A 12,239-nucleotide genomic window follows, 5' to 3' on the forward strand; every position below is an offset into this window, starting at 1 on the left:
CCGACTATTCGTCGACTATTCATGTTATTAATTGTACTCCGCCACCAAAGTACTCTGGTATCCACTGCCTACCAATCGAATAAATTGAATTGAATAATAATTGAATAGAATTCAATTCCGTTTAAAAGTAACTAACTTTTACTAGGATTTGAACCTCAGAACCTTCGACTTCGAAAATCAGCTGTTAAACAACAATGACGATTTAACCACTAAACCTAAAATGTATTTAGTTATTTTTTTGTGTAGCACTACAATTTTAAGAATATAAAAAATGATTTGTTTCCTTTAATTTTGTGAATTTATTAATTTTATTTTTACATACAAATTTACATTTATATCTTTTCATAATACAATTATTTTCAGCCTTTTCATCTATCCTTTCATCGCAATGTGGTTACAAAATTTTTCATTCGACTAACATTAAGGCAAAGCCCTTAAGTTTAAGGGCTTTAAAATAAGAATTTTATATGGGAAACATTTCACTTAGATACACCCATATTTTAAATGAAGATAAAAATTAATAATGTTTTAATTAAAATAAAAAACATAACCGGCTTTATAAAAATGTATAAAAAAAATTAAAAAATTACATATTTCTCCAATTTTTTAAATTTTTAAGTCAGCGCCAAATGAATATTTGATTAGTTATTAGAAATTTGTTTATGATTTGGCGAAACTTTAAAAAAAATCAAATCTTAGAATTTGAAAAAGTATTTTTTTTCATTTTATTTAAAAAAATATAAGAAACAAAAAAAATATTTGTACTATTACTTAAAATGTTTGATTTATAGGACAAAGCCGTGGGAAATGGAAAATGCCACCAATCTTTTAATAGATTATTAAATTCCATTCATACATTAGAATACTTTTTTATACAATGGATTTTATTCACTAATTTTGACAGTAATCAATAAAAAAATTAAATTAGAAACAAGTATTGATTTACTTATTATCTAAACTATCACTTGAAAAAGTATTATTTTAAGATGAAGTAGCCAAAGTATTTTTTTTTTAGTGCGATTTTTAAATTCAGCGTTAGTGTTACTTTTACAATTTTATTTAATTTTACACGTTTTTGTTTTAATTTTAAGTATTTATACGTATATAACAAAAGATAACTATAAGAAAAATTATCTGTTCACACAATATTTCCGTTGCTACTGCTGCTGCAAAGTGCTCTGAATCACATTACAAAGTAAAACAATAATTTCTTTATTCTTCTTCAAATTTCGACTTGTGAAGTTAGTACTAAATTCTTCATTTTGAGCTAACTCTAAAAGTTAAAAGTTTTTTATTTTTGGATAATTAAATCACCCATTATCAAGCTTATAGCTTAAGTACAGTAATATGCAATTGATATTTTGTAACATAAGAAAAAATAGTCTTTCCAGGATTTTATTTCGGAATCTTTCGGATGGAATACTGGAATGATACCAGTCCACCACGAAAATTGGCGTAGTATATTAAAATTTTTTTCCATTAAAGAAGTATTATCGTATTTTGTATTTTGGTTTCTTTTTTAAATTGATTTTATTTTTATTTAAAATATGGATGTATCTGTAAAAAAAACACTGACCGTGTAAAAAACAATTATTCTCAAGAAACTTCATAAAAATAAGAGATGGTATTCAAAAACATAAAACTGTTACTACATGTCAAGAGGTACAGTTCTCTGGAATGAGGATTTATATTACAAACATTTATATCAGAATAGATATTAAAATATATCTTACTGTGATATATATATTAGGATGCATGTTAGAACAGTGGTTACCAATTTTTTTTTATTCTCTGCGCCCTTGCTGAAAACAGATTTTCCCAAGGGGCCCTATGTCAAATTCTAGCAATTAAATTTTGTGTATTAGCCACAATTTTTTACAAGGGTTAGATAAAAATAAATAAAATACGTTTAAGATCATAAAAAACGTAATTGAACAAATTAAACTAGTTATAATAATAGGATGGATGAGCCTGTTGATAAAAATCATTTATAAACATTGTATTGCTTATGATGTACTATGACATACATGTGCTCAACTATAAATACTTTTTCGGTTTCAGCTATGGCGAATATCTCTCCTTTCTGGAATCACCCGTGAAACATTTTACAATAACTTCTTTTTTTTATGACAAATGTAACAAACAAAATTACGTCCAGTTAGAATTAAATTTCAAACCACGTTCACACTCAATAATGAGAGAATGGAAGTAAACAAGTAAACATTATGAACTGAAGGTGTAGACTTTTTTAAAAAAATACCAACAAAAGCTAAGTACCATTTGTACAAAGCTAATTCACAAAATTTTAATATTAATAATTATCAGGAATAACAGATCGCTTTTCCAGCAATCAGTATTCGCTGTAAATCATCGGTCGTTTGACTCCTAAAAATGTCCGTTTGAAGTACGAAAGGTTTTCGTAAAAAAGAGCCGGTCGACATTCTCAGACATTCAGTCTAGTCCATTACTACTAGTTCATTATTCATCCGTTCCTTTTTTTGTGCTCGATGACAACATGGAAATTTTTCATCTTTCGTTAGATGTTTTCTTTTAAAAATTACTTACGAAGTAATCGTTTCCTCTCCGAAAGTATTGTCAGTATCACTGGGCAACGTTGTTTTTCAATACTGGCATTTCGTATCCGAACACTTTTTACATCTACACATTCAACTGTGATCAATGGCATTTCGTAAATCTTTTTTTTTGTCATATTTTGAAATTTTGTAATTTATAATTGTTTGCTTCTAGTAACTTCTGTGCGTTGTTTGAAACATTTAAAATCCCATCAAATATAATTAAAATCACGAATTAGCACCCACACTTTTGCTTTAACATTTTCCTTTAACAGAACTATTTGTTTAACTAGAATAATCTTATTCAAATAAACTGTACTTTATATATACTCGTAGATAACAAATTTATTACATGAAATAGAACTAACGATTATACAATCATCGAACTCAAACCATATTTATTTTAAATTGCAGTCAGTGAAGTTTATTAATGATGGAATTTATAAAATGGCAACTTAGTAATACCACTCAATTTTAAATAATATAACCGCAATTAGATACGGAAGGTATGTGGGACTAAGTACTGACAAGGTAAGTAATTTGGAAGAATTAAAACTAGTCGGATGATATACTGCATCCCGAAAAAACATCTCATAAAACAATACCACACTGTAGGTATACCGTCTTATAGAATTTTAGTTTAAAGGACACTTTAAAGTTTGATTAATTTAACAATCTATAACCTTTCGATGACATTAGTAAATTTTACTATTTACAAGTAAATTGAATGAAACCAGGAAATACAATAAAACAAAATAGTTACATCCCACCATTTATTATTGATTAAATTGATAATTACATACGTGTTAATAAGATAAATATATAAGTGCTTGTAATGTTTAATTTATTACAGCGTTTATAATGAAACAATCTTTTATTAATTCCAAAGAGAAAAATTATACTAACATGTATTATTTTCATATGCATAATGTGAATCTTACTCTAATCATCATCTTTTTAATTCTTTGGTGCTATTTCCACTTCAACGTTAATGCACGATTCTAGAACCAGTCGATTCCTTTTTAAAGAATAAAATAGAATATCACTTGTTAGATTACCATATGGAAGTACTGGAAGTTTAAAGGCTTCATTAAAATCTATCGTGTAATTATTTATTTTGTATGTTCCCTGCAAAAACAAAAAATGTAATCATTATAAATATTTTGAAGCTATCAGGCTATAGATTAAGTGCCTTAAATATTAGTATGTAAATTAATAGGAATATATTTTTAAATTATTTTTCTTGCTGTAAAGCTAATTGTACTTTCACAAATTATTTAAAGTATGTTTTAAATATTGACATGTTTTGAAATAATTCCTAACAGTAAAATTAAACTGTTAAAGTTATAAACAGACTAATGATAATAGTAAATACTGGAAACTGACCGAAAACAAATTAGTATTCAATTTATTAACATCATCTGCTGCTTAGGTAGCTTATAAGTGAAGACCCGTAATAAATTCCTACAAATACTTAAAATAAAAAACTAATAACTAATATTTATAATAGTAATATATTTATTAATAGTAATATATTTATAATAGTATAAAAGATTGGAGCACGAATTAAATCAACTAAACCAGTACCCGATAAAGTAATCGGCTACTGGCTTAAAACATTTATGCCCATTAAAATCTTGTTCATGGATGGAGATATCTCTTTGACTGGTTAAAGGTTCATGAAGCCTTTGTTCTTTCCCATAACTTTTATCTGTCCAATGTATAATAGACAAGTGATGTGCTAAGCTATAATAGGCAGTGTGGAAAGTTTTAAAAAATGTAGGTATTTTTAGATTAAATTTATACCACCTATTGGCATTGCACCTCATCCTTTTGGATTACCTAATTGGATAATCTCAAAAACTACTCCTAGAATCTGCTAATAATACTCAATAACTACAAATTAATATATTATTAAAATTAAGGATGGAATGAAGTGATAAGCACTAGCTAAATCAGGTGGTCACCATCCTATTATCATAACAATAGGTCTCTAGTTTACTTATTTACTTAGTAGACTAGACTACTTAGTAAACTAGAGACCTATTGTTATAATATTGTAATAATAATAATAACAATTATTATTACGAGTATTATTGTTATATATAATTTTACCTTTGGATAGAGGAGTTCAGGTATAAACTCCTCTATCAGGATTCACGATTACATTTCAATAATCCGAACTATCACTTGAGCTGCTTTCTTGCTTTTCCAACAAATACCCACACATCATTATTGTTAAATGTTTTGCTTATAAAAGGGTCTAACTTTAAAGAGAGATGAAATTTCTCAGTATAAATATATCAGTTGAAAGCCATCACAAACTCATATCACAATGCTTTTCCAGGCATTTAGAGGTAACGAAAGGTTAATTTCCCTGAAGTTTGAGAATGAATCCCTCAAAAACAATTATAGTTCACTTATCCTAGTTTACTAGAATACAATATATTGGCCATTATAACAAACCCTTGAGATATGGGATTAATTTTTCATGTTTTGATAGATCATGATTCGCATATAAAAATGTTCACGGGGTTAAAAATCACCTTTGGTTAAGTGTGCCAAATGCCTATTAATATGCCAAGTGAACATACGTAATGAGAGCTTGAAAACTCTTCTTTAGTGTAACATAGAATAAACCAATGGAATAGAAAGCAATAACATCAACTACATCTTGCCTGGCTGAAATATTTTCCGACCTTAAGATGCTCTTCAAATACCTTAAATCCCTTCCATTCACAATATTAAATAGCACCTCACTGAGAGAATCATTTGATAACTATCTGAGCAGAAGACATAATGCTCTTTAAGATCATGTTACACAACATGTGAGGCACCAAGAAGAAAAGCCTCAAGTTTCATAAGTTATTGTCGTAAAAGATTAATTTAGTATTAAGAAGTACATCAACTTATTTATGGAATATGATTATTAGTGAGGTATGAATAATCAGTAAAAATATGAAATTAAAAACTAAATGCAAAGTATTATAAAGACCAGAGAGGCGAAAAAAATGTATTCACCGTTTGTAAGTACAGAGTGTCCCATATAAAACGCAACCCAACCTTATATTGGTAGGTATTGAAATAATAAAAAGGCATGTGTAAATGTAATTTTTATTATTACCATCCATTACCTTACATTTAGAGTAAATGTTGGAAGTGGCCGCCATCTTCTTGAATACAAGCTTCAATTCTTTTTACAGCGTTTCTTACAAATTTTTTCAAAGTTTGTGGCTGGATATTTAATACAGCTTGTTCAATATTGACTTTCAATTGTTCAAGTATTCGTGGTTTGTTGCTGTAGGCTTTATCTTTGAGGTAACCCCATAGAAAAAAATCCGCCGCACTCAAATCTGGAGATCTTGGTGACCACAAGCCTCGACCGATAACACGATTACCAAAGAATTCCTCAACGAAATCAGAAGTTGAACCTGCGTAGTGCGATGTCACACCGTCATGTTGTAGCCAGCGGTGTCTGTCTTCCTCTTCCAAGAGTGCAATGAACTGAAATAAAATATCCTGATATCGTTCTGCATTAATGGTGTACTCGAAAAAAATAGGGCCAATTATTTTCTTCCGCGATATCGCGCACCACACGCCCGACTTCTGCGAGTGTAATTGTTTTTCGTGATAAACGTGGGGATTTTCAGCACTCCAAATTATACTGTTTTGGCTGTTTATGTAGCCATCAAAATGAAACCGTGCTTCATCTGTGAAAATAATGAATCCATAACAATTCCCTCACGCAGAAATCGACGGAACCATTGACAATATTGCAGCCGTTTTTCTTTGTCGGGCTCAAGAAGTTGATGAACCGTTTGAATGAGATAAGATCGTAATTGTAATTGTTTGGTCGCCCGATGAACAGTTGATTTAGACATATTAATTTCAGCAGACAAATGTCTGATCGATTTATTTGGCGAGGCGAGTAATCGGTCTTTGATTTCAGTGACTGTATCTGTATTCAACACTGACGCAGATCTTTTGTGTTCCTTGTTATTAACAGAACCAGTCTCTCTAAATTTTACAACAAACCTTAATACTGATGTTTTGTTAGGAGCTGGTTTATCTGAGTACTTATGGCGAAACAAATCTTGCACTGCAACTACTTATTTCGTACTGAAGTATGACTCAACAATGAAAACACGTTCATCTAGCGAAAACACCATCTTGTATCTAGCAATACACTTAACGTTATGTTTGCGTTGTTGTTAGTATCGGTAGTATTCTACTGCGTCGCCGCGATGTTCAGATGTTGGACGAGTACATTTCAGTAACGAGTAGGAGAGTAAGCTTGACTTTTGAAATTTCATGGATGAGTAATTGATGGGTTGCGTTTTATATGGGACACCCAGTATATCTAAACAAAAAGACTTACACTCACTAATCTAATGTGTAGTGTAGTGTATTAAATTTTTCGTGATAGGCAAACCTGGCAATTTATGCCGCACATGCACAGGTGGTTGCTGGTGGAACGAGCCAGTCATATTAGCCAGTACAACAGAAGACAGTCGAGTAGCAACAGTGACTGAGGTTCGCTTATTGTTTGTTGAACACAAGGCTGTGCGAAGTGGTACTGGAAGTACGAGAACATTCATGAGGTACAACGGCAGTGGCAGAAAGAGTTTGGAACAAAGAAAGATCCGGCTGACCACGAACAGCTACAAGTTCACCATTGAGTGCTGTGGTGTTGCATCATTTCACCTGATTACCACAAAAATCAGTGAACCAGGGAATGCGCAAAAGTGGGATTGGCTGGTCTAGTGTAAGATGCATTCTGAAGAGTGCAAAGTGGAAAGTGTACATTGTGTATAGCAGTGACTGCTAGATGCAATGAATGAGGACGACCCAGATCGAAGGATGGAGTACTATGAATGGTTTCAGCACATGGTTGGCAAGGATGAGGAATTTGTAGGGAAGTTTGTGTGAACTAATGAGCCACAATTCAAACTTAACGGTACTGTGAACAATTGTGTCTACTGGGCCCCTGAAAATTCCCACGCTCATGTGGACAGGGCAGTGAATCTACCAAGGGTTGCTGTGTGGTGTGGTCTATCATTACGTGGTTTGATCGGTTCTTCTTCTTGATGATACTGTAACTGGTGAGGTGTATCTTGATATGCTTCTGACAAGGATCTTACCTGCCATCCAAACGTGTATGGTGATGAATGTTTTTACGTACAACATGATGAAGCCTCATCTCACTACCATTGAGATGTCAGGTTGTCCTCAATAAAACTTTACCTGGACAGTGGGTGGGTCAAAGAGGTGCTGTTGAGTACCAACCTCAGTCTCCTGATTTGACACCTCTGGAGGACCGTCAAGAATGACGTGTATCAACAAAAACCAGCAAAAATCAACAAGCTACGTGAAAAAATTGTAGAGTCATGTGCTGCCATTACGCCAGATACACTTAACAGCCATAGTTTGGTGTGCAGTTGGTGCCATGGACATTGTATAGAAGCTGCTGGTGGTCTTTTTGAATACATGCCATAACCCTCTCTCAGTGCCAAAAATTGTCACTCAAGTCAAATTTGTCATGAGATATGGACTAGCAAACAGTGGGTAAATTTCTTTGGACCCTTCTGTATTTATTACATTAATTAAATTACAATAAATATTAATCTTCAAATTATTAAATTGATCATTCCAACTAGACAAAAACCGTTTTGTTTCTTGGAGTAATAAATTATTCTATTATTGAGCACTTTTGTTCATAAAAGGCAATATATTATTACGCATCTCTAATTCTAAAGCTTAATTTAAAAAAAATATGTTAAATTTCAGACTACGTCACCTGCAGCTTAGGATGATTATTGCTATATGATATTTTTTATTCGGCTAATGAAAACCACATAAGGTGTGAAGCATTTTTTTCTATTCCTGAATGAATAATTTTTATGTGAATTTAGTGACATCTGAAAAGTCTTTGTTACAAAAATGGATTAATATTAAAATGAAATCATCTGACTTAAAAGAAATATTATTAATGATTAAACTGATATTCCTTTTGATTACTTTCCTGCTATTTTTAAGAAATTTTTTTCAAAATTCAAGTAAAATTATAAATCTACTACTTTAAGTTCTTGAACATAAGTAAAACCAGTCAAGTGAATGTTATCTTACCTTTTTAACAGGACATTTATAATCTTCACCAGCTGCCTTAAAAACATCCATAACAATGTTTTTAAATTGATGTCTTTCAATCGCATCACACATTTTCAATGTTACATCCAAAATGTTGATCCATTTATCTGCTCCTCCGTTTTTAAATTTTGCAATAGTTCTCACCTGTAGTTTAAAAATAATAATAATAATAATAATAATAATAATAATGAAGAAAAATTATAAATATTTAAATACTAATATTATAAGATGAAAGATTTTCAAATTATTTCAATTTAAGGTATTTCATTACCATAATAAAACTGAAAAATATATTCTGCATACTTGCACATATATTTATGTTTTAATATAATATACCATCATGTTATTCTAACTTAGTTTTTTATGTACGTACTCGTACTGATGTATTTTAATTGATATAAACGTAACACATTGTAGGTAACCTTAATTGAGTCACAACTCTCTCTAGAAAACAGTTTAGGTATTATGAAAAATAACAAGCATCTAATGCCAAACTTAGTCAGTAATGTGGTTTTTTGTTTTCTTATTGGCTGAACAACTATACTGTTGCTTATCGTTTTGCCAAATATACAACTGACACCTCTTCAGTTCACCACAGTTGAAAGCAATTCTAAATTGCTTATAGTGACAATGATCCTATATGTCACTTACAATACAGTATTATTGCTGATACAGAAAAACAGTTGCTGACTGAACAACCATGATGATCACTAATCTGGTTAAATAATCCATTTTACTTAAATCTAAATACAGAATGAAATAAATTTAGAATTTATTTGACTCACCCGAATGTCATTATTTAGTTCAATATTAGAAGTTATATTACTTGTAACAGCATGATGAGTTTTATTAATCATCTGAACTTTAATTTGTATTATCAACGAATGCGTTCCGGTATTTTTACACTCAGATAGACTTTTTACTTTAATAACATACGGCCCCTGCAATAAATAAATAATTTAAAAATATTGTAAAATTTGCCTTAAATATTACGGGAAGAATCTTTTTCAATTTGTCTATTTTGAAATGGGAATTACAAATCTATAAAGAAAAAAATTTGAAAATTTAGGATGTAATTTCATTTAATCGGAAAAAAAATTTTATTGGAAGAGATGTCCAATTCAGAAGTAAAACACTGTCATAAATGCATAAGAATTGAAGGACAACATTTAAATCATTCTCTCTGATGTGCATTAAACATGTAATAATCTCTGTAGCAGAGTGGTAATGTTTCAACCTTTCATCTGGAGGTCCCGGGTTCGAGTCCCAGTCAGGCATGGCATTTATCATATGCTACAAAACTTCATTTTCATTTCCCATGCACAAGCTTCATGCTTATGTGGTGAAATCAAGTAAAAAAAATACCCTTTATTTTTATTTAACATTTAATTTTACACTACTGTTAGGGGAAAATGGATTTTAACTACTTGTATAAATTGTATTTCAGGTTTACTACATTAGACATTGCTATTGTGTCCATTCTAGCTAGGACATTAGCCTATACATGTTACAGAATTCGATAATTCAAATATTAAATATATTTGTTATAACTTAATAGGAACTTTATATTTACTCATGCACACATACCCCACATGTCCTCCTACACGTTTCTAATAATATTAACAATGAATTTGTTAATACATTAATTTATAACAAAAGAGAAATAATTATAAGATTTATATTAAAAAATTTCTATTTCTTTCATTTCTGCCAGTTCTTCTACCTCCTAAGAATAATAATTTTCGATTTCTGCACATTAAGCAGCAAATTCCATCTTTATTTCTGAATTTATGTAAATTGCCCATCATACTCTGTAATGTCAATACATCGTCAATTAACAAAACCATATCATCTACATACAATAAAATGCTTAATTTGATGTTAGTATCATTACTTCTCCACCAATACATTCAAATAGGTGGTTCATAAAAAGAGAAAACAACGCAGGAGATGTCAGACACCACTGTTTTAATTTTCTTCCAGTTTAAAACTAAACCAGGGTTTAACAAGTGTTAAAGCCTGTAGGAACAAGCATTATTATTCAGCTGTTTTAAAACATTTATCATGTTACCACAATACAAAAATATTGTCCATACCAAAAAACCTGATTGAAAACCCAACTGGTTTCAGTTATTATCCCTTTATTATGTTCCCATTTACATTAACTAAGATCACCTGATCTAACACCTACAGATTTTTGCATCTGGGAATGGATGAAAACTAATTATACAAAAAAACACACATTCTTTTGAGGAATTAATTGTTCGCATTATGAATCCCGGCGGAGCAACTTAAGGACATGTAGAATTAAGAGCAACAAAAGCATGACTAGTTATTAGTATTAAAATATGGTTATTACGTAAAAAGAAATATTTTTGCGAAAAATGGACACCCGCTAGGTGGTTCTGGGGTCGCGATATTTCCAGTTTTTATAAAAGTTTTATACAGTAAATTTTGTTTTACAAATTTTTCTCATAAAAAAAAATTTGGTTTTTGTTTACATTAAATATGTACTTTTCTGACAGATGTAGTAATGTATAGTTTCTAAATAAAATTTGAATTATCTACCTCAGGGCATTATTAATTATTAATTATTAATTTTATTTATTATTATTATTATTCTAAGCCTTAAAAATAGGATGTATTCAATGTTGTAGATATATTGTGCAAAATAACATTTTACAGAATCATGTTGAAAATGTAATTCGGGATTTGATGAAATTCTTTAATAATTGCTTCTACAGTAGATTTACCAAATGGTTAAGTAAACTATTTGCTGAACCTTTTTAAATTTATACACAACTTAAATTAACTGAACTGTTAAAATAAAATTTGTATCAGGTTTTAAATAAATGACCATTGAAAATTATTATTTAGCTGTAGTATTATATAATTAGGTGATTAAGCATGGTGCTAGTAGTATCATTCTAGGCATAACAATTGTTGACCAAAATATTAAACTTCTGTAAAAGAAAAATTATCACAACATACATTGTAATTTGTTAACGTCCCCATTACTCAGGAACTAATAAACCACTTATTAATTATGTGGTTGTTAGCGTAATTTAAAAATATAATAAATAAACTTACAGAACTTTCTTGCACCAAACAAAATACTGAAATAAATAACACTATGTTTATAACTATAATTCTGATTAAAGACTTCATTTTTTTTAGAATCAATAAGTTTTGTTTTAATAATATTACGTAGTATATACTTCTACAGTTGTGAATAAAAGAAGTAAGCATTGAAAAATATTCCTTTAAATATATGTATGATTTCAAAATATTATAACTTCCTGAGTGCATTGCCATTGATAAAATAAAATATTGGATGTAATTGTAGATAATATTATGTTGACATCAAATAATTCTGTGAAAATAAAATTTATGAATTTCTATTCAATTTCATAATAATAAATAACACTAGTTTTTTCTGTTTTTTTTTAATAAAAAGAAGATTGATTGCAAGATAAGATGTCATATACCAGAAAAGGAAGTAGAGCAGTAGTAAATGTA

The 12,239-nt window shown here is 29.9% G+C and overlaps 1 protein-coding gene across 1 annotated transcript; it reads right to left on the minus strand.

Moving 5' to 3' along the window:
* Positions 1-3,332: 3,332 nt before the first annotated feature.
* On the minus strand, positions 3,333-11,970 carry LOC142322945 (uncharacterized). Its single transcript, XM_075362039.1, has 4 exons — positions 11,811-11,970; positions 9,506-9,661; positions 8,700-8,864; positions 3,333-3,701 (listed from the first exon to the last, which is right to left on the minus strand). Exons 1-4 carry the CDS (start codon positions 11,967-11,969, stop codon positions 3,531-3,533), a joined length of 651 nt encoding a protein of 216 aa, XP_075218154.1. The 5' UTR covers position 11,970; the 3' UTR covers positions 3,333-3,530.
* Positions 11,971-12,239: the final 269 nt, after the last annotated feature.

Source organism: Lycorma delicatula, chromosome 4, assembly GCF_047948215.1.
Source record: "Lycorma delicatula isolate Av1 chromosome 4, ASM4794821v1, whole genome shotgun sequence".
Classification (NCBI taxonomy): Eukaryota; Metazoa; Arthropoda; class Insecta; order Hemiptera; family Fulgoridae; genus Lycorma; species Lycorma delicatula.